Source organism: Odocoileus virginianus, chromosome 13, assembly GCF_023699985.2.
Source record: "Odocoileus virginianus isolate 20LAN1187 ecotype Illinois chromosome 13, Ovbor_1.2, whole genome shotgun sequence".
Taxonomy (NCBI): Eukaryota; Metazoa; Chordata; class Mammalia; order Artiodactyla; family Cervidae; genus Odocoileus; species Odocoileus virginianus.
Window position 1 is genome coordinate 17,100,358 of NC_069686.1, and position 23,928 is coordinate 17,124,285.

Genomic DNA, 23,928 nt, shown 5'->3' on the forward strand with positions numbered 1-23,928 from the left:
ATGGAAGACTGCAGACACTACAAGTCAGGGCTGTTTTCCCTGTTTACTAGACATATTCTGGCACACCAATTCTACACATGACTATCAGTCCATCAGCCATGATGTACTGGACACCTCTCCAGTTTTCTTTTAGTTCTATAGGAGGCTGCCTGGCCTGTTTGACAAAGCATATAACCAATGCTAATTAGAAATCAGCAGCAAGTCATGTGGTCAAATTCTGAACTGTACTTGTTCCTTTGCTGTCCATTGAAACTTGTATTTCTTACAGAACCCTACCACTGCAAGCTTATATACTGAGGAGTACAAACACATACTTGTGTACATGTATCTTTATCCTCAAAAATAGTTGGTCATGGAAAATCAACTTTCCTACACTGAATTTTTCATAAATGTTAGACATATCAAAGTAAGGCAAAGCACTGCCTTTCAGTTCCTAAATTACAAAAGGTGTTGGCTTTTTACTTCCTTACAAAATCCTTTTCTTTGTGCTCTATTTTATTCATGTTTATCTATCCATTTATAAAAACTATATAATGGGGGGGAAAAAGCCCTATTTGACAATTTTTGATATTTATAGTGTTTTGAGAAAGGGCCTGGAGATTCAATTAAGTTTATTAAATGCCACATTTTATAAGCAATCTAATAAAGATGTAAAAGCACAATAGTGAGTGGGAAGTATTTGTAAAAAGCAGCATTTTTAACCTATAGATGAAACAACCAGAGAAGCAAAACTATTGACTGAGTTTCCTGGGTTGGGGAGTGGGAGAAAGGGGCCGGGTGCTTACAGGGATGGGTGGAAGGAGGGAGGAGGAGGGGACACAAATGTCTTCTGCTCTGAAGCGGGCAGTTGGTGCCGCTTCCACCTTTTCCAAATGTCCCTCTTGTTTTCTCTTTCTGGTTTGCTTGCCTCTTCAAATGCTGCTGGAAGCCTGTCTAATTAAGGGTCCGCTGGAGCCAAGGTGTCCTTCCCCAGGCTTCTCCCCTAAGCCCATCTCTTCTCTACCGCAGGGATCCACTTAGACTCATGGAATCCCAGCTTCAATCAGGTTTCCTTGCCCCATGGGGGAGAAAACGGACTAAGGACTCAGGAGCAAAGTCTACAACTGTCCAGCACTCACAAGGAATGGATGGCTCCTCGGAGAGTCCCCTCCTAACTCTGCTTTTGAATTTTTATGACAGAGTCTCAAAAGGAGCTCGGTGAGAAAACTGCTGGGTAATTTGATAGTTTATTCCTTGGCAATTTGAGAATCAATGCTCCTGACTGGCGAGTTGATAAGAGATGTAATAAGAAATTCTATGCACCTGAATATTCCAATAAAACGGGTGGTTGCCACCCTGGGGAGTGCATGAAGCTGCCTGAGATTCTGTAAGCCCCTTTCCTTCTGTAGCCAAGTCAAAGGCCTTAGGTTACAAAACACAAGGCACCTTCTACATGAAACAAAAATAGTGGTGGTTTAGTATTAAATGTCCAAAAAAGTGTTTGCCTTTTTACTGCCAATGCACCTATTTTGGGGACTGAATCTGATACTTTTCAAGGGCTTTCCTGGTGTCTCAGTGGTAAAGAATATGCCTGCAATGCAGGACCTGCAGGAGATCAGGGTTCAATACCTTAGTCGGGAAGATCCCCTGGAGGGGGGCATGGCACCCCACTCCAGTATTCTTGCCTGGAGCATTCCATGGACAAAGGAGCCTGGTGGGTTACAGTCCATGGGGTCGCAAAGAGTTGGACATGACTAAAGTGACTTAGGACGCATGCACGCATGATACTTCTCAAAAAGAAGCAGTATGACATGATGCCTGAGGCCTTGGGCTGGACCTGCCCCTAACTAGGTAGGGACTCTGGAGGAGGAGCTCTTCTCTCCCCTCGGCTTCCTCCTGGTCTAATACAGGGATACTGCTCCCTGTGAGGGTGAGCTATAATGACCACACCAGAAAAATGTTTGCATAGTACTTGACACAGTGTCTGGATGAGATATGAAATAATAATAATTATCATAAGCATTTTAAGCACTCGTCCAGGAAACCTGAGCTGAGAAAGACCCAATTTCTGCCAATACCACTGTCAACTTCGAGGCTGCCTCAATGCACAATGTTCTTTAAATTGATAATTAATTTTACTCTGTAGAAATGGGTAAATGGGTGAAACTCATTCTCAACTTCTTATTAATTTAAATTGTCAGGAAAGCCTTTGGTCCACTTATTTCCCCTGCCAGGTTGTCTCAGAAAAGGAAAGGAAAAAGGATGTTGGTTTCATTGGTGGACAAATTCTTAAATCACTCATGGTGCTGGAGTCTGATGAGGGCCTGGTCATCTCCAGAGGTGGGGTCACAGTCAGGGGCTCTGACTACTGGAGCTGGCAGAGGCTCCCAGACGTGAAAGGCTTTCCTTGGTTTGGCCTCACTTATGTACCATAATCCATCTGGTTGTAAAATGAAGCTTAAAGAAAGGAATTCAGCCTGAGTTCTTTGACCATAAAAGTTGACAGGTCTTACAAGGAAAGCCTTTGTTTTCTACATATATTTGTATATTTGTGGATAAGGCCATATTTCCATTGTTTCTTCTCAGTAGGCCAGTCACTGCACAACAAACCAGTTTTAAGTGGTAGCTAGCTGGTGGTCCTTTTCAGAGGCAGTGGGAAAACACAGCTACTATTTTCATGATAAAGTCATTGTCGTACATTATTTCCAATAGCTGCCTTTAGAACACATCTTTCATTTTAATTGTTTGGAGAGAACTTCCAAAGCCTCAATGTTCTCATTTAACTTATTCCAGTCATGAAGATGGGGGTAAAGGCTGCACCTTTTCCATAAAGATGGGCATATGGGAACTCAGTTAATTGGAATTTTGAGGATGTCTTTTTCTCTTGGGTTCCACCTTGAAGGGTCAATGTAACAAGGTTTTCATGTGGGGAATTGAAATTGCAATTTAAAGCACATTTGTGAGAAGATATTTCATAATGTTAGGATATAGCCTAGCACATAATTGGGTAATTTAGATCTGGACACTAATTTACTCGAGGATTATTTTGTGAACGTCTCCAGATGGCTTAAATATCTTGGCCAGGAATGAGAGCAAGTACATGTTTAATATAAAGGTTATGATGAAGATGTAATTTCTGGTTTCAGCTCTATCCTCCCCTCACCCTAGGCTGGTAACACACTTTCTCTAATCAAAAATGACAATACCATGTGCCTTATACATCTCACAGAAATGCCAAGGAGGGTAAATGAGGTGACAAGGATGAAATAACTTGAGCTCTTTGGAAAGAAGGACTCTCTAAGCCTAAGTTTTAAACATTATATTCAGAAAATTATTTGCAAAGGACCATGAGCCTCTTCGAGCTCATATTCAAAGCATCCCTTCCAAAAAAGCTTTTCCTGTAAATTTCCTGGAGGTCAGGACTCCACGCTTTCACTGCTGATTGAATCCCTGGTCGGGGAACTAAGATCCTGCAAGCCACAGGTGCAGCCAAAAAATTGGGGAGGGGGAAAGCTTTTCTTTTCTTAATTAACCTCACCCATTCCAGTTACTTCTTTATACTTATAGCGCCTTGGTGTTACATTTGCACTGTATATTTCACTTTTCATCTATTGCATTATGATGTCATCTAGCCAGTTGCTCACCCTAGAAACCTGGGCAGCATCCTGGCTCCTCCCTCAGACCCCAGCTCCAGCTAGAGATGTGGTCTGTTCAGTTCTTTGGATGCAGGCACTTCCATGGCACTGTCATAGCCTCAGCTCCTGTCCATTTTCACCTGGTTGTCTCTCTGCCATACACAGGCCTTTCTCACTCTGTCCTGAGTGCTTTCCAATTCATCCAGCTCACCTGTGCTCTTCAGAGATCATTTAAAACCATAAATAGAATCCTCTCTTGCTGTTCAGTCGCTAAGTCATGTCCAACTCTTTTGTGACCCCATGGATGATTTCCCAGGCAAGAATTACTGGAGTGGGTTGCCATTTCCTTCTCCAGGGGATTTTCCTGACCCAGGGATTGAACCTGCCTCTCCTACATTGCAGGATTCTTTACCACTGAGCCACCAGGGAAGCTTCTCTACGCCATGCTTAGAACTCTTCAAACTCCTTAGCTTAGCACACAAGACAGCTCTTTTTCTGGTCTCCAGTCACCCATGTGGCCTAAACTCACCATTCTATTCCACCCACCCTATGCTCAGTTGCCCCAGGGGCAGCGAGGTTTGAGTTGTGAGGTCTCATAGAAATTAGCCCAAAGAAGAGCTGCCTGTGTTTTCCTAGCTTCTGAACTTTTGTATATGCTGTCCCTTTTGCCTTCAATGTCTTCTCCCTAACCTAACAGTTCTTGATAGTCTTGAAATTTTAGTTCAAGCATGACCTCTACCATGAAGACGTCAAGATCTTCCTTTGACTCCTTTCTGCACCCCTTTCAGTGCTCATCCACTGTGCTTTCACTGAATGATGTGCATGATATTGTAAAAATGCACCATTCTGTATTAAAAGCATTCATTGATCTGGTCTATTTCTTTCCATAGACTGTGGGTTTCTTGCAAGGAAGTGCTATACTTTTAAACTGCATTCTGAGCATCTAGCAGAAAGCCAGGCACACAGTAGGTCCTTGATAAATTTCTGCTGAGTGGATGGATGAAATTATTATTCTGCATGGGTGACCAAGGATCAGCAAATAATCAAAAGTTCCAGTGACTTGAGGCCTTGTGGATAAGCAATGACTCAAGAAGTCTATATACTACCATGGTCAAAACCAGACTACTGTATTTGGTGTCCAATGTTATTTATAGCTTCTGATTTTTACTGTATGTGTATTAAGTCATTTCTTTGTGAACTGAAAATAATTTTCTTGGCTGAAACTACTCTTGACAAGTCTTTTTCAAGAAAATTCTTGCTCCTTTTACTTCCTACAAGCCATAAAAATGTTTAAACACAGAATACTCATAAATTAAGTTCCATAGAACTGTAGATGCCAAAGAAGGCAAATTACAATGTGCAACTTATTTATCACCAGATGGACCTGGGGTATCCCCAGGCACAGACTCTCAGGATTGGAAGGGCCCTTGGTTATTGTTGGAGAGGAGCTTACTCTCCTATGCCTCTTTCTATAGCTGCTTCTATCCACAGGAATGAATAGACAGTGATTCGATCAGAGAGGAAGAAGAAAAGCGTTCCTACACCAGACACCTGGAGTCAGAGCAGCTTTCACTCATCCAAGTTCTGTGGCCCAAACAAGGAGCCTAAGATTTCCATTCAGCGAGAGCATCAATATACCTGCAGTGGTGCAGGTAAAACACTCTGTGAGGTGTCTAGAAAGAGCATCTTTTGAAGCCCCAGGTGAAACTAACCCCTTGCAACAATTTCCTATCATTCCCAAGGTTCCAGGAATGGCCTGGGGTAAGCAAGGTTTAATTAGTGAGGGCCAGTGGGCCAGCTGAGCCCCACCAGCTCTCCCAAAGCAACAGGCTCAGGTAGTGAGGAGTTGTGTTTACAAGGTCTCTGTGTGGCATCAAAGGAAAGGTACCAATAGTGCAGTAGTTAAGAGCTTGGTTCTGGGGTCAGAGAGACTTGCGTTCAGATCCTTCTTCTGCTACTTGCTAGCTGTGTAACCCTTGGACAAATTATTTAGTTTTTCAGAGCCTTAGTCTCCTTATGTGTAAAAGGAGGAGGAATAGCGCTACACCTGAGTCCTGCATGCCTGGAACACAATGAGTGGTCCCTAGTAGTAGACGTGATCACTATTACTAGCTATTCATAGTAATCCAAAGTAACACAAACCTATTATGACTCCAATTCACATGCCATCTAGCCCACACCATTTGCCCAGATTCTAAAAATAACATCGAGTAGCACTCCAACTGGATGAGAATTGGTCAAAAGTCCTGCCACCCCATTTAGAGCTGATAATTTGGGTTTCCATTTTGCCTACAGTTCCATTCTCAGTATTGTTCTACTCTCAATATTATAAAATGTGATTTTCCTTAAAAAACAAAGAAACTGGCAGGACTTTCCTGGCAGTCCAGTGGTGAAGACTCCATGATTGAAAGGTAGTGGCCCCGGGTTTGACCCTGGTCAGGGAGCTAAGACCTCACATGTCATGAGGCATGGCCAAAAAATTAAACAACAACAAAGACCCAAAGAAAATGGAATCAGGAAGCTGTGATACCAGGAAGCATAAACGATTACTCTAGTGTCTGTGCCCCCAACCTTAACCCCCTCCCCTCATCCTCCATGGTTTGCAGTGAGTTTTCTTGAGGGTTTGGGTGGCCTCACACAGGACTCTTCGGCTAGATGAGAAAGATTCCTAGATTGGCTTACAGAGGCAGTTGGCAGCCTTTCAACTAAATTCTATTTTATAAAGTCTATAAATTTACTCAGAATCATGTTACCAGCTGGTAGGGGGTATATAAAACCACTGAGTTACAGGACAGAAAAAGAGTAAATTAGACTGAAATTTATCCAAAGGACTTAAGATGTGATTTACCTGTAGACCAGTCCCTGGTTTCAAGTGAAAACCAAAAACAAGTTCAAGATTCACTATTTTTTCCTCATTTTCTTCTGGTTCACCTGCTGAGCCCTGAAACAGAAAACCAAGCACTGTTTATTTCATATAGTGTTTTTACTTTTACTTCTCATGTAAAGGAGATGATTTCCCAGCACTTCTTTTCCCAATCTAATCTACTGTTTAACTTCTTATTTTTTTTTATTATGCCACACATTCCAATTGCTTAAAGCAAGAGAAATGACATATTAAGCCTTTGAAACCTTTATCAAATGATTTGTCTCATGCACTACAAACTGAATGCCACCATCTTACATTTTTCACAATGCATCTTGTGTTGTGCAGTTTTTCCCTAGAAATGTATCTTTGTCCCTTCACCTTGAAAGTTTCACAACACTGGAGATATTTACACCCTATTCCCAAAGAAGAATGCAGTTCCTAGAGTATCTGCAGAGGGAGGGCCAAGCAGAGGAACAAAATGAACATTTGAGGGCTCAGAGATGGAAAACTAGAATGGTTAGTGAATGAGAAGAGTTCTGTGTACTTCCTGCAAGTATCTACTAGTTTTATAACAAACTATGCCAATACCTTTAGACTATATTTAAATATGGGGCTTCCCAGGTGATGCTAGTGGTAAAGAACCTGCGTACTAACGCAGGAGACATAAGAGACGCAGGTTCGATCCCTGGGTTGGGAAGATCCCCTGGAGGAGGGCACGGCAATCCACTCCAGTATTCTTGTCTGGAGAATCCCAAGGACAGAGGAGCCTGGTGGGCTACAGTCCATGGGGTCGCAAAGAGTCAGACACAACTGAAGTGACTTAGTATGCATGCATGTTAAATATATTATTTAACATATGTTATTCAATGTTATTTGTTATTCAAACAATAAGACTCCTACCCCTCAATGCAAGAAGTCATCCAGAGCTTAGTGTGTGAATTCCTTTAGCAGCTTCCATGTTGGACAAAGTTCTGCAGAGCCAGGTGGCAGGCCAGAACTCCTCACCTGCAATGTTAGCCCTTATGTCCCCAGGCTACTAAGGTGACATGTGTTGTTCTTATCATGACTGTGATGTTAATATTTCAACTTGCAAGGAACAAGGGTATTCAATATATGCACATCCTAAGGTTTGCTCAAAGGGCCTTTTGTTGGACAGACATGATTGAATTTCACTTCAAACAACAGTTCCCGACATTGGCAAATTTAGGTGTGGATGTGGCAGGTGCATATGTCAATAAAAGCTGGATATTCTCAGTAAGAAAAAAACCTTACTTACCTTAATCAGTGGTGGGAAGTGAAACAAATTTAGGTAATCGTGGGTTAATTTCTCAATGGCTGACTGTAAAAAAAAAAAATTATTAATGACCTGATAATGCCAAGAAAGGATCAAAATTATTGTGCACATATAAAGGCATTCTTTATTTATGTATTCCACAAAATGCCTTGGGGATGTTAATATCCAACATCTATTGAGAATAAACCTGATTGTTCAAAGTATTATAGGTAGTTTTATAATTATTGAATGGAACAGGAAGATATTTTAAAGATGTTAAATCTCAGAGTAAAAAAAAAAAAAGTAAAAGCTTTCTTCAAACTCTGGTAGAGTACAGTAGTAACAAGTTAATATTTTAGGGTACAGAATGCACTCATCACCTCAAGTAACTGTGGGAAAAACAACAAAGAACATGAATATATCACCAGAGGCTCCCATTAGGGCTGAAACCTCAATGAAGGGTTTACTGCACTGTGCGGGCTTTCCCATGGATTTGTGTCCAAAGCTCTGTCCCCCAGTGGAGCACAAAGAACTCTTAAAGGAAAGGAGGACAGTTTAAATTATGATTCTTTTTCATGCTCATCAGGTATAATCCAGCTTTTCTGCGAACCAAATATATCACATAGAGAGTAAAAAAAAGTACCAATATGAGAAAAATGAGATGCGTTTTTTTAAAAGTGAAATGAAAGCCATTGACACCTGACAATTTAATCAGCACTTATTGGATATTTGGCTTTATTCTTTCTACATGGGCTTCCAGGCTCAACAAGGCGGGAGCCAAGACAGGCTGAACAGGACAGTCAAATAGCAAAAGGGTAGGTGGGCAGACTGTCCACTTTCCAAGTATATGATCTACCATCTGTGGACTGAGAGGCTCACTCACCTAGAAGTTTTACAAAAATGCCCCCCTGCCTCAGTGGGAAAGCAGAGCATGGAGGGCACTTTCTCATCCTCAGGATTGGAGGGGTGGGGTGAGGTGGTGAGGGGTGTGTGTTTGTGTGTGTGTGTGTGTGTGTGTGTGTGCAGACCACTCTGACAAGGACCAGGTGGGCTCCTCCAGGCTGGAGGTCCCTTTGTGGTGTCCCATTCCGAATGGCCCAGCTTGAAGGATCCTTTCTTTGTCTTCATTGCCTTAAGAGTATATGCAATATATCCCTTTCTGCATTGGCTTGGCCAAAAAGTTCATTCCGTTTTAAGTAAAACTAAAAGACATATTTTGTTTTCACCAAGACTTTATTGAACAATGTATTCACTAACCAAACAAACTTTTTGGCCAAGCCAATATATGTGGAATCTAAAATATGACACCAATGAACCTATCTATGAAAACAGAAACAGAATCATGGACATAGGGAACAGACAGGTGGTTGCCAAGGGGGTGGAGGTTGGGTGGGAGGTTGGAGTTAGCAGATATAAGTTATTGTGCATAGAATGGATAAACAACAAGGTCTGACTGTATAGCACAGAGAACTATATTCAATATCCTATGATAAACTGTAATGGAAAAGAATCTTTCCTTTTTTTTTTTTTTTTTAAAAGAATATATGCAGGATGCTCCCAGACCTCCCATGGAAAGGTCTGTTTCCATGATCCTTTCCCCTTATTCTTTCCCTCTCATATAAGTTTATTTGTCAGAAGTGCCTGGGACCCTAGCTGAGATTAAGAGAGTGTTACCTGTGGGCTGAGCATCCCCAACCCTTCCCCACCCCTGGGACAGCCACTGTTAACATGCCTCTGGCTTTGGCAGAGGTGGAGGATCTGCAAAGCTGACTTTTGAGACCCCCACCTCTGGGGACTCACTGTCTTTCTGTGCACAAGCAGACTCTTCCAGGAGCTTGAGGGGTGTCTCCAGTCCCCGCAGATGCTGGTCACACCCTTCCTTTGAAACTCAGGACAGGCACTCTACTCCCAACTGCCAAGATGCTGAATTAAGAGAAGCTGTATGTACGTTTTATCTCTTTTCTGGGATGTAAATTCCTTAAGGGCAGGATTCTTTGTTTATTCACAGGCCCAGGACTCTGATTAGCAGGTATCCACTGTATTTGTTGAACAATAATTAGTAAGTCTGGAATTGCTTGCTTTAATGATACCAACCAGCATGGAGAGAAACTTAAGACTGTCCTAGGCTGGGTCTGGGAATATTGAAATCACTGTGACTGCGAGAGAGGCGAAGGGGAGTTGGGGGCTTCTTTTTGGTATCTGCTAAATAGGACACGATTTACCAGATCTTTCTTTGAATCCTGAAACTTCTCTTTCTGTACCAGAGAAAAGAATATTTCCTACTGTGGGCCATCTAAGCCAGCATTGCTTTTTAGGATGGATTTGCCCACAGTCATAGGTTGAGATTAAATTATTTACCAGCATTTGAGGTGTATGTTTGTGCATGAGTTTTCCTGTCCATCTTCTGAGAGGGAGCAGATGATAGGTTAAGGCTAAGCCATCATCCAAAGGGTGTTGAGGGGCTGTAAGGATGTCTTTATATGGATCCAGGGCCCACAGGATAGGAGTGGATGTGTTCTCTTTGGACCTCAGGGAAGATTTCCCTGGAAAGCCTGGTATCAGTAGCCCTAGCTGAGGAAAAGGGAACGGTTGTTGGCATGTTGGTAGAGCCTTTGTCATGATGTGGATTTGAAAAGAAGTTGCTTTTTCTACATTTCCTTCTTTATTCTATCTCTCTTCTTTCTAACTCATGCCTACCCCTCCATCCACTGACACTGGGGTTGAGGTGGTTTAGAGAGAAAATTTGATTTTCTCATAAGATCGCTCTTGAAACACACCTCTGATTAATAACAAGGTGCACACAGATGCAAGCAAGTGTGGTTTGGTTTGAGTAACTAAAAAGCAAAACATAACAAAGAAACAAAAAACCAGATCTGGTTGTTAAACTACAAAAAAAAAAAAAAAAAAGCAACAATAAAAACAGAGGTTTAGCCTTGAAAGGGTTCAAGACTGAAGTTTTGGGGGGAAATGTTAGGATTTTCCGAGAAGATGAGGGATAAGAATATATATACAGTGGTGTCTCTTTGGGTCAAAACTTGGAAGATTGCAGACCGAACACACAATTCCTATGGCTTTAGATGCTGTGGTGGTTCAAGCTTCAATCAGTCTACAGACGTGCTCTGGCATTGTTGGGGTCCCTAATGGATATCCAGTCTGGCCTCAAAGGAAGTCACCTCATACTATTGCCTGGGGGCTGGCAGCTCTGCCTGCACACACGGCCTTAGCGTACAGGATGCTTCCTCCCACTCTGAGGCCTTGCCACAGGTGGTGCCTTGTTCCCAGAACACCTCCTCCCCGTGTCCTTCACCTGCTCAACACCTCCTGGTTCTTCAGCTCTCAATTCCTTTCTAACCCCTTCACAGAAGCAATTCCTCCGCCCAACCTCACCTCTCCTTTGTGGCCTTTCTTAAAGCTGTCGTGTTAATCATTTTTGCATGATCAATACCTGTCTTCTCCACTACACCAGAGACATCCTGAGGACACGGGGTGCTATGCAGGTGTATCCAGGTGACTTCTGCTGGACCCAAAGTCCAACTCCTTTGTTTGGGGATTATGTGGAGGAAGTAGGCGTCCCATGGGGGCAGCAGCTAATGCGCAACTGGTATGAAGTATGGCGCTATGACCATCAGCTCAGCCTCTATGACACATGACACACTCCATAGTAAGCGCTCAATAGACATCTGCTGATGGAATGGTCTCCCTTTCTGAGGTACCTTTAAATGGATGATGTGCCCCTTGGAGATGATGCCCATGTCTTTCAAGTCTTCTTCCTCAAGAAGAAGCAGTCGCTTTCCAGTAATGTTGTTTTCCTTAAACAAGCTTGCATACACACTCATCTCTGCTGAAGAGTCGCCTGAAGGGAAGGATTAGAAGGCAGAATAAAATTAGACTCAGTCACATCCCAAGCAAAGTTAACTCCATGAATTAAGAAGGTAAGTTGTTCCACTTGCCTTTTCTGACGAGCTGCTGAACCCAAAAATACTGTGGAAGAGATGACACAGATGGTTTTGGAGATTCATTCATTGTCAGTGGCCAGACTTAACAGTAAGACACATAGTTGTTCAATGGGTAGAATATGTTTAATTCTTGCTCAACCACAAAGGGAAAACTGAAGATTTTCTCTTCATTGTTTTAAAACTTCAAGTTTTCAAATTGGAGATATCCCTCCCTTTCGGGATCTTGGGCCCTTGGAGGACTACTGGTTTTACTTCTTATTTGAAACACATTTAAAAATCCTTTTGAGAAGATTCTTACTTATAATGCCTTTTCCATTCATGTGCCAGTGGTCCGCTGGGGTGTTCAAGGGCACTGGTTTACCCAGGAATTATAAGAAAACAGGGACCGCATGGCAGTGGGCAGAAAAATGGATAATATGCATCCTCTGTTCTAGGCCTGGTCGCCAAGTAGCTCTGTGGCCCAGGACAAGTTAAAGCATGAAACTTTCTACACAGGATGAGGTTGGGCCCAGCGACCTCAATCCTTGACTCACTTGGCACGTGTTTACCGTGGCCCCTCACACTACCCAGGCAAAGGGAGACAGAATGGTGGGGCCAGACCCAGTTCTCTAGGGAGCCCTTGACCCTGGAATTTTATTTAAATGGTTTGAAAACCACTCAGCCTCAGAGCAAAGACTAAAAATAGCTGTTGGAGTTCAGTGCCTTTGAAAACATTTCTTCTCAAATGAAACAGGCCAACTTTGCAGCAGGGGATGAAGGCATTATATCCAGGTCTGTGGACAGAGGAGATCCTAAGTCCTCTCTCCTTGTTAAGCAGGGCTGGCAGGAAATTTAGAATCCCTGGGGGCTCAGGGAATGGGAAGTAGAGGCAGCAGGTGCCAGCGTCCTCCCCCCATGGAAGCCACAGAGATGAGCTCATCTGAAAGCAGCATCACTTCAGCAGAAGACCAAGGGCAGGAAGGGATGTGCCCCGGTCCAAACACCGGACCAAGTCTAGGAAGCCTTCCAGAGACCTTCCCAAGAGTTTCTGGTAACAAGTTGGATCTTGGGGTACCAAGTCTGTTTCCTGGGGTGTGGGCCTGCTAAGGTTGGCATACAAGCTTTTCCCCCACTTTTCATTTAACAAAACCCTGAACTTATAAGTTAGACTCGGACAGACATAAACCCCTGAGGTCTCTGATCAAGAATTCTTAGCCCTATTTTTCACCAAGGAAATAAGCTGCAGAGATACAACAGGCTAAGGAGGATTGTTCTTCAGGGTGTCTACCCAGAGTGTAGGGTGTGGGATTTCCTTGGATTTAAACAGTCTCTTCACATCCTCCACCAAACACTGGGCTTGTCTGGCTCCAGCTGTAGAGAAATGTCTGGGAACTCAGGTCTGTTCCTTCTTGGGAAGGTCAGAGTAAAGATGGCAAAATGAACAGGGCTAAGGCACTGCCTTTACCAAATTTTTCCCCACCGTGGTTCAAGTCCAACCCTGATCTTCTGGGAAAATAAGATCACTTTTTTTCTTGGTATGTTCATTTGGTATCCTGGGAAGCCCCTTTAACTGGGATTCATTGCTGCATTCTGGAATATCTTTCAGAGCAAATAGGGAGGTGGAATCCTCTTGTAAGATTTGATGAGATACTTGCTTTGCTTAAGGCCTTACTTTAAATCATTACTGCCTTAAAAATAGAAAAACATGGAATTTGTCAACTTCTCCTACTTAGACTTTCCTAAGGCCCAGACCCATCTACCTGCATTTTTAACTTGTGGACCTAGTTATAAACTCCCTGCCCAGGTTGAAGGAGGCATTAACAGAAGCAGCTTACCACATCATCTTCTGTCCAAGCACCAATCTCAAAGGAAGGCAGCAGCTGCATGGGAAATATGAATGAAATGGGGAAAAAAAAGAGGAATATTATCATTGTCTTTTTGGCTTATCCCCTCTTTTCAATATTTTAGCTCTGGGCCGATGTTCTGGCTTGGTTCTTTCTGCAGCTTATGTTGAATGGAAACCAATTTTCCTGCCTGTTAAGAGGAATTTCTCAGGTTTCTAAGGATGGTGCCCACAGAAGCCAATCGAGTGTATCAACCTCTCAGTAACAAGTCACTGCACCTGGTGAACTGTTACAGTGGGATTGCACATCGTGGGATTTTCCTCTCTTGGTAGTTGGCACATTGAGAGTAGTTTTACCTCCCACACGAAGGCCTTGGAAGTTGAGAAATTTCTGACATTTGTCAGACACCAGAGCCTTCTTCGGGATTCTCAGTCAACATGGAGATCATTTCATTTTATTAATGAAAATTCCAAAGCAACCACTTGGTAACTAGATATTGTAGATGCTTATTTTTAGAGGGGAATTTCCAAGTTTTAACTAAATGTCTTACTTGCACTATATTTTTAAAACCAAATATTAGAAGGACATGTGAAATCGGAGCTGCCCGAAGGAACTCAGGTGGCGGAGTTGCTCTAACTAAAATTAAAGTAACTACCCTCCCTGGCAAGTGTACAGACACAAAAGACAACTTTTCAGGAGGACTCCCACCTGGCCATTTTCAGAGTCAAAGGGCTACTTGTTTCAATATATGTTCCATGGCCACAGATTAAGTAATAAATATTGAGGTGGCCAAAAAGCTTGTTTGGGTTTTTCCATAACTTCTTAGGAACATTTTGACTAACCCAATACCTACATAATGGGGGGGAGAAAATCTGTGTCTCAGGACCTGAATTAGTTTCCTTTAGCCATTATCATCCCTGGTGGCTCAGTGGTAAAGAATCCACCTGCCAGTGGAGGAGATGTGGATTAAATCTCTGGGTTGGGAAGATCCCCTGGAGAAGGAAATGGCAACCCACTCCAGTATTCTTGCCTGGTAAATCCCATGGACAGAGAAGCCTGGCAGGCCATAGTCCATGGGGTCACAGAAGAGTTGGACACAACTTAGCAACTGAACAACAACAGCCATTACTTGTAACTAACTCTAACTTGCCAGAATGGTTGGACTGCTCATGAGATAATGTGGCAAAGTGTCTTTCAACTCCTGTGACAAATAATATATTTTCTGTGTGTGGTTGAGTTGAAAAAAAGAGTTGGATTTGGTTACTTTTATGATTATGTAAAAATCAGAGGGTGGGTGACTAACGCTTCTAATCTGCAGGTATTTTTAATTCACATGCTCAAAACCTTGCTAGGGAAGTCATACCCCTACTTTCAGGGAGCTTTTAATTTAAGGGGGTGAAGCAGGCATGGTTTTTACTTTTGGAGGAATCCACCTTCATCTTAGTTTCCTCAATGCCCAGCAGAATGCTTGGCATATAATACCTGGTAAATCTTTGTTGAACAATTTGTTGAATGAGTAAAATTGGAGGCTGCATTTACTACAAAGCTAAATTCTCTGGTGTAGACTTCAGCGTCTATGGCTATACCACGGAAAAAGGATGTTTCATAGACTAACATGGGGATGGAAGGGACAGTGGCTTGAGCTGGCACAGCAGGGTAAGGAGAAGAGAGGTGACTGCTGGATAGGAGAAGCAACAAGGCAGGAAGCTGACAGTGGGGATGGAAGAAGAAGGAAGGATAGGCATGTCACATTTGCTGACTGGAGCTCCAGGTACAGTGTATGCATGTCTCAAGATAAAGGGGAAATGTAGCCAACTCTAGGGTGCTACACAGAATTATTTTAAAAGCCCACTAGTTACAGTGAGTCTGAATGCATAGAGTTAGAGATGGAGAGATAAGTTGCAAGGGTACAAGTCGCTACCACTGCATGTATATTCCACTACCCCACGTGCTCCAGTTCCTACAGGGCTGCCCCGTCCTCCTCTGAAATACTTCGTGTTTGTAGTCACAGGCGTTCATCTGCTTGAATAATGCAGGAAGGAGAGTGACTTGAGAAATAGGATCGAAAACAGAACTTGATCAAAGAAAACACATGACAAGTTTTATTTCTTTACGGGGCAGTTGTATATAGCTGTAGAAACATGTCATTCCCCTCTCCCATCACGGGATCAAATGTGAAACAAGGAAATTATTTGATTAGTTCAAGAAACAATAGACTGCATCTCAGAGATGCTCCCTGCGTCAAGGCTGGCCTTACAGGGACTGGGTGTGTATGCAATGTTTGGATTTTTTTATACAATCCCCAAATGTTGCACTCAACAAAACTGATAAATATTTCTTGAGTAAAGGTTGTAAGTGAAACAACTAATCAAAACCAACATCTCTGGTTTTCATGTCAGAAGGAGAGGGGAAGACTTCTCTTGAGCTCTGAGAAAGGCTTATCAAGATGACGCCAAGGGAAGGCACTGAATGCAGGGTGAGCCCTCACTCTGGTAGGATTCTTGCATGCTGCTTGCAAAGATCAGTGAGAGGAAGGCTGTGGAGCCAGGCACAGCTTCAAGATGGTTTGAGTTTGGCAGGACAAGGAAGAAGAGTTAATGATCTCCAGCCACAGAGTGGCTTTCCCTTTCCTTTATGTCTGCTGTACCTTGTTAAGATATCAGTGTTTCTGCTGTAGGGTGAGTTCTAAGTCTTTCTGTCTCTCTTTGGGGATTGGAAAAAAAAAAAACAAAAACCATTTACCTCGTGACTGCCCCATCACTTTACAGTTTCATTATTTACACTCTAATTGATTTCAGGAGAGAAGAGCTCACACTCATGGGCATGTGTGTGACAATGATTCCTTCAAAGTATGCTGGGAATCCAATCTAACAAATCTCTGATATACACAGCCACACATAACAAAGGGATTTACTGTCAAAACGTTTATTGCAAAATGGAGTCTTGAAACAAAGGAAAGCAAAGAAAAGTTCACATCAAAATGAAATGTATGACACCAACTTGGATTTCTGAATACATAGTGGGCTTTCTGTTGGAATATCAAATTCCAACAATGAACTCAATAACTGAGTAGTCTTATCACACAAGAGTAAAATTTAATCTTCCATACAAACATGATACAAGATTTTGGCGTACGACTTGCTCAGAATAACATTGCGATAGAATATTTGAGAAAAACGTTTTGTTTAAAAAAAAAAACAATAAAGTGATAATACCATCTATTCAAAGCTCACACTCAAAGAATATAAATATTTTCTATCATTTAGTACAAAAATTTTAAAACAGTGCAAAAGCAATATGTGCAGTGTATTGTATCTGACATTAAAAGATCTATTATTCTGCACACCATATAAGACAGTCAATGTAGGTGCCTGAAATTCTAATTCTGAAGTAAATAATCACATGCCAGAAAGCTCCTCACAGGCAGTGAACGGAGCGCCAACTAAGCTGGAGTCCGAGGAAACATAGCTAGTTGCCCAGATGTCCTGATAGCCTCATCAGAGAGGCTGCGGTTAGAGCTATCAGGCTGTGCTACAATCAAAAGAACAGAACAGATTCTTCTCTCTGGCAATGCTTAAAATCTAAACAGGAAAACAGTCTTATCCCAAAGCAGCAAAAGGTACCTGATTATAGAAAAAGTATGCTCTATTATGTATATGGAATAGTAGATTCTGCTATTCTGTCTCAAGAGGCAGAGTGTCAAAAGTCTAGTATATCCAAAAAAAAAAAAAAAAGAAAAGAAAAAAGGATCAAGGTTTAACTCAAGATAAGTTTTAAAATGATCTTTCATGAAATTCTTACCACTCCAATGTAACCTCTGGAAAACAAAGTTGTGTACATCATAGTGCCATGAGAAATCATTTTAGATCTTTCCCAAACCTCCCCCCCACCCCCAATTCCTTGATTTTCATGGGGATCAAGTTTGAATTCCCCAGCTGGTGTTAAAGTCTTAACAAATCTACTGCGTATTAAAAATCACTGGCTATAAAATGGCCCTCAACATTTCCAGAGCATCAAAAACGAGTGTCTTCAACCTCTTCCCATTGGTTATTTATGTAAAATATTAAAATTTGATTTCTCTTAAGAAAAAGGAAGAAGACGACTGTTAAAGAAATATGTCCTTTTAAGTTAACCTGACTACTTTGCAGAACTGTAGCTACCTCAGTGATATTTTCTTTTTTTATTTATTGTGAAAACAGTGTAACAGGAGACTGACACCTTGCCCCTCTCTCTTAGTAAATTTAGCTGTTTCATAAACTTTCTACCAGCATTCTTAAGGGGAAAGAAACAATTCCCACAAGAAAGGATTTAAGATAAATGACATGAATTGACAAAATTCAGATTGCATAAGTAGTTGCAATTCTGAAAATGCATCTTTTGACTTGGATAATTTCATTTATGGGGAAAAAATGAGATGTGGAACTCTACAACCGCCAGGTTTAGCAATACCATGGGCTATTTGTATTTAATTGTTTTATTGGGTGGGACTGGCACATAGGATTTGGGGCATTGGGCACTAAATATACTCCCAGACAACCAAAAATATGCCCCAGCATCACCAAACACCATTTGGCAACAGTGCTATCGTGGTTGAGAGCCACTAAGAGGGTGTCATCAAATTCTACATGATCAGCTTTATGAGTAAAGAAAAAAAGATAAAACAGTAGTTATATTTTCAGTTGTATGGCTCTTATAATTATTACCATAATTTGGAGTTTCAACTCTAATTGTGAATCTTCATATTTCTTTTTTTTTCCAGTTGATTTTTATTGGAGTACAGTTGATTTACAATGTGTTAGTCTCTGCTGTACAGTAAAGTGAATCAGTTATACATGTAGCCATTCTTTTTCTAGAGTCTTTCCTTGTATATAGGTCATTATAGAGTGTTGAGCAGAGTTCCCTGTGCTATACAGTAGGTTTTTATTAGTTACCTATTTTATATTGTTTCTTTAACTCAGATTCTCTTTATAAATGTACATTTTTGTAAGTCAAGTATTTGGAAATAATTCTAACACCAATAATTTACCATTTAAAAAACTGATCTGAAAGGTAAATTAAAAGCTGTATAATTAACATCTTCATTCAAAATGAAGATGACTAATGACTAATAAACATTTCTTTTTTAAATTAATATGGCCAATAATAGAGTCTAAAGTCTTCTAAATCATCTTCATAGATTGGATGAGACCACTTTAAGATTCTGTTTGTATGATACAGATTGAAAGAATGTTCAAAACCCTAGAAAGGACACTGATTTGAAACAAAAGTAAAATAGCCAGTGCCATACAGTAATTATCTATAGCTCAATGTTAGGTTAGAAGATTTCAAGCTTATCACTGAGGTTATCAATTCTGCTATATCTGGAATCTTTGTAGTTTCTTGATGGTAGATTATTGAGCTTTGACCATCTCTGGAATATTGGTCAGGAAAATGGCACAGCTGAAGAGATTAGAGAAATATTACCTGATTGATGGTAAACCTATGGCTGTGTGATTACCCTTCTCTTTTGGCCCTATTTGGCTGCTTTTATTAATGCAAGAAAATCTTACGTAAAATCACAATAGGTCTAATTGCTATAAATTTTAAAAAATGTACATTTAAAAACCATCCCATTCATTTCATACATTCTAAATTTGTTGCTGGTTACTCTCAAATGAGAAGCAAGGTCTACATTCCTACAGAGGTACACAGATCCCCAAATCCGCCCACAGAGATTCCATAATCAGTGAGGCCCTTCCTGACCACACTTGCAAGTCCACAAAACTCTCCTATGAGCCACCTCCTCCTTCTCTGCTGCGTGTCCCAGTGCCCACTTAAATGTTTACTACACGATGCATTTGTTCTGTTTGTTGTCAGTCTCCACTCACTATCATGTAAGCTGTGTGAGGGCAAAGATTTTCATCAAGCCGTTCCCTAGAATGGTATGGGGCAGAGAGGAGGGGCTCGAGAACATTGGTGGGATGGATGCCTTTACCTTGGCCTGGAAGATGTGCAACGACAGGCTTTGAACTACCTGGCCTCTGGCCTTCCTTCAGATTACAGGGTCACAGAGCCCCAGGGCATGCTGGGAAGGCAAGAGCTGAAAACCATCCCCTCTGCTCCACTCCAAGATCTGCTTGAGTGGCTTGGCTTGAATCAGGGAGGACTCCTGTATGTCTGAGTGCAGACAGGACGCCTATTTATGTTTGCACCTGTTTGTCACCAGCACTATATTGTGCTGTTATAGGTATATGGGTCTAAGTTTGCATAGACACAGGAAGTGTATTAGATTGGCTATGTGGGGAGCCCATCTTCTAGGGAAAACATTTATTGCTTCTTTCTATGTTTGCCTGGTCTATGGGTGGTAGCAGGGCCTGCAAACACCTCAGACTAGGCAAACCTTGCCACGTGCATGGTCTTCAAAGGGCGTCAGTGGATTGCTCACATAGCTTACATTCTAAAGATGTTTGCTTTATCTTTCCTGAAAGTTGTTCACTTTAACTTTCATCTTATCCTACTCAACAAACACTACTTGAAATTGATAGTTTAATTTTCCAGGTTACAGAGACCACTTATTTTTCAGTGTCTTTTCACTGACACAGTTAACAGTAGCTAACATTAACTGACCACTTACCATGGGCTTAGTATTGTGTTAAATGCTTTATGTCTATCATTTCATTTAACCCTCACAACAATCCTTTGAAGTAGGTACTATTATCATTCTCATGTTAAAGATGAGCAAACAGACACACAAGTTAAATAATTTGCCCAAGATTGCAGAGCAATTTTTGAATCACAAGCTGATTCCAGATCCTTCTCTTTATCACTGTTCTGTACTGAGTGGTCTACATTTCATACCCAGAACATTTCATTAGTAATTCTTCTCCAAATAAAGCAAACATAGCATATTGATCATTTTATGATATTTTCCTACCCTCAATGGGGATTAGAAACATGTCATGCTTCAAATTCCAGGAGGCTTTTTATGATCAAATATACTTAGAAACAGTGTTAGATAATATCTATGATAATATCCTTTCTTAAATCTCCTATAAAAAGAACCACGCAAAGTTCCTTGGTTTGATAGTCAAATGAATGGCACTACTTTTAAACTTAGACTGAAGAAAAGTCTTTGTTCTTTTGCCTTTCTGTGTATATGTGTATATATATATATATAACTACAAATTTTTTTAGTTTTTTTTTTAAGTCTTTCATAGTTTAAACAAGCTTTGACAAATCTGTGACAACATTTTGAAACTATCTCTCTGACTAGCTAGGTTTTCAGAGCAGCATCAACATTTACTTCTCTTTAACACCAGCATAGCCAAGTCAGGGTTTTTTGTTTTTTTTAAAAGACAAAGCTGGAGGGAGGTGGGAGGGGGGATCGGGATGGGGAATACATGTAACTCCCTGGCTGATTCATGTCAATGTGTGACAAAACCCACTACAATACTGTGGGGTAATCAGCCTCCAACTAATAAAAATAAATGAAAAAAAAAAAAAAAAAAAGACAAATCTGGAAAGTTTTATCTGCTATAAAAGGATCCTTCATTCTGCACTTTTGCCTAAGTAAGGACAGCTTTTTATAATATTTAGTTCCCTCTTTAAAATATCTCTACATGCATTTAGAATCCAGGATTCTCATACCCTTCTGGAAAACAGACACATGTATACACCCCTATGGCACCATATTAACACTCACACTGTCTGGAAGTATCCCTTATCCTCTCTTTCTCTTTGTATAAAATACTTAGTATAAAGTGTAAGCTAAGCCTTAGATGACAGTGTGCTGTTAAGATGCTTCTAGGGTGAGTACAGGTATGAAAGTACCACATCTGATGCTGGTTTCAAATTAGAGTATTTCTCCTGCAAACATACTATTGAGAACATCTCTTGGGTCTCACTCTCAGTATTCTTAGCACTTAGGTATTTCTGTAGAAGTATTTGTTACAACTTCCTTTCATCTCAATTTTTTTACTGTTGGATTTTGCAGTCACTATCGATTATTTCTGATGGTACTGTATATTTACACAAGGGGAAAAAAATGTAGTATGTTACAAGAAAATCAAGTGTCAGAGAAGAATTAGGAGTTAAGAGTGATTGTCCAAAATGTAAGTTTTTTGAAGCAATTGGATAAATCAAATCAAATTATATAGTATTCATAAAAAAAAAAGCCAGAATGTCATTAGTTAAAAAAAATGCTATATTGCATATAAAATCACAAGTTTCTATAATCAGGCACCACATATGCTGATTCATTGAACAGACCTTTTTGGCTTAATTCCCCACCCCCTTTTCCTGTGAGCAAAGACAAATCAAAAGTAAAATTGTAAAGAAATGACAGTTATCTAAATGTGATTGGCCTAAAAATGCAGTGCTCGGTTTTCTACCTCCTCACTGGTTTTTGTACAGACTGAGATAACAAGCTTCTTTTGTTTTCCCGGACATTTTCCATTTTATTACTTTGCTTTCTGCTTTCATTCACTATTATTATCCATGTCATTATCCTCCTCATCACCGTCATCGTCATCATCATCATCACCTTCTGACAAGTCAAAATCACTGAACCCCAGGGCCATGTTGACCTTCTTCCCCCTTCTCTTAGATGTGGTTTTGGAAGAATTCTGCTTGGCTTGCATGTTTATCTGCATCCCAGAATGCAGCACAGCTCCTGCTTTGTTCATTGAGAAGATATCCCCAAAGCCCATCAGCATCATGGCCTGCAGACTTTGGTTCATGCCATGGCCCTCCCCGTTACTTGTTGCTGTGATCTGACATGACATCTCTGCACTGTTTGACTCCTCTGTCTTAGATTCAAAGTAAGACTCCTCAGACATTCTTGCAGCAAGAGGCAAGAGAAGCTATCACGAGGGAAGAAAGGACAGAAGTAAAAAGAAATTAGGACCAATTTATATCAAGGGAACAGATACCACAAAATTAATGGGTGCTGCATGGAAAGTAAATGATTAGTGAAATGAATGTAGGGGATTATGTGAGAATTTATTAATGGCAGGTTTGGCTCCAGCGTGTTTATCATGATTTATAAATGACAGAGTAGATCACATCAAAGTTTGCAAAGCACTACAGCAAGCCAAATTTTCAAATAGGAAGGAACTTGTAAGTTTTAAACCCTCATTTTGCAAAAACAAAGTAGTTTTTAGAATTTCTCTTAATTTTCCCAAATTCATATGGAAAAAGTTAACTATTATATTAATGAAGAGATTCAGTAGAGATTAATCTTGAGTAATAAAAAACAAAACAAACAAGAAACCCTGTACCAAAGAAGAAAAGCTTAGAGGAAGCATAAAAACAGTTCAGTAATCAATACAGTTCTAGGGAGATTTGGGTCGTTACCTATCTTTTTAGCTAGATTAAGTATCTGACTACTAAAAAGGAGTCTAGAATTTACTTGTCTCTATTATTTAATACAGGCAGATATATAATACTAGTTATCCAATTTATGAAGTAATTCACTTATAAACAAATTTTAGATCATCTCTGACATCTAAGTATAAACAAGTATGTAAATATCTGAAAATTGGGAGGACAGGAAACTAGTATTAATTTAGATTGTTACCTTGGTCTCTATCTCTACAAGTTTCCTTCTTTTTTTTCAGAATTTTTTTCTAGGAATTCTTCTCATAATGGATACAGACATTTTCAATCTTACATAATTATTTTAAACAGCCAACATATTTCCGTAAATGTTGTTCATACACATCTCAGGGGTAGAACTGTTAGGCTCAGAAAGAGTGACGGCCTCTTCTTTTCAGAAAGAAGCAAATTAAGACATATTTTTGATGCAGTGTAAATAAGGGTAAATTTATGATAAAGTACAAATAATATAACTCTGGGATGATCTTAACATTCTGTAAGTAAAGGTACTTTTTAGGGCCAATTTCCTAATTTTAAAATTAAAGTTGGAATTGAATTCTATTAAAAAATCATCTTAACTTCATTAGGAAAAGACCTCCATAGTTATTAGCTCAATAAGAACTTCACATAATTCAGCTAAAAATCAGCAGCTACATAGAAGAAATTGTTTTAAATCCTTTAAGACCAGAAACAGGCTATTCCTTTCCTTGCAGTCAAATTTCCCAGCCTCTCAAAGTTTTTTTCAATTGTTACACACTCTCAGGATCTCTTTGCTGCTTATCAACTTTATTATTTCATAGGTCCTTCCTCACATTATGTTAAGATCTCAAAAAATGCCTCTCAAATAAGTTTTATTTTTAAAAGAAGTAAAATTTTTATATCAAGCTACAAGAATTGTTAAAAATAAACATTGTTCATATTTGTATATGGAGAATCCATCTTCCCAAGTATCTTTAACTAGTGTTTTAATTTCAGGAAAGAAAAGACTGTTCTTCCTTGAAATAAATACAATAAAACATTTTTTTATGATGTTGCTTAAATA

General features: G+C 40.3%; 1 protein-coding gene across 4 annotated transcripts in view; it reads right to left on the bottom strand.

Moving 5' to 3' along the window:
• Positions 1-23,928, bottom strand: part of MAP3K20 (mitogen-activated protein kinase kinase kinase 20) — a 163,320-nt gene that overhangs the window by 23,406 nt on the left and 115,986 nt on the right. For 3 of the 4 annotated variants that reach the window (XM_020896330.2, XM_020896331.2, XM_020896329.2), the window contains exons 12-16: positions 13,524-13,568; positions 11,704-11,734; positions 11,467-11,606; positions 7,757-7,819; positions 6,463-6,555 (exon numbers count right to left, since the gene is read on the bottom strand). In XM_020896330.2, coding sequence (XP_020751989.1) covers positions 6,463-6,555; positions 7,757-7,819; positions 11,467-11,606; positions 11,704-11,734; positions 13,524-13,568 — 372 coding nt within the window. Of the gene's footprint in view, positions 1-6,462; positions 6,556-7,756; positions 7,820-11,466; positions 11,607-11,703; positions 11,735-13,523; positions 13,569-16,441; positions 22,373-23,928 lie in introns of those variants that run through there. The other variant, XM_020896335.2, reaches the window with a different exon arrangement.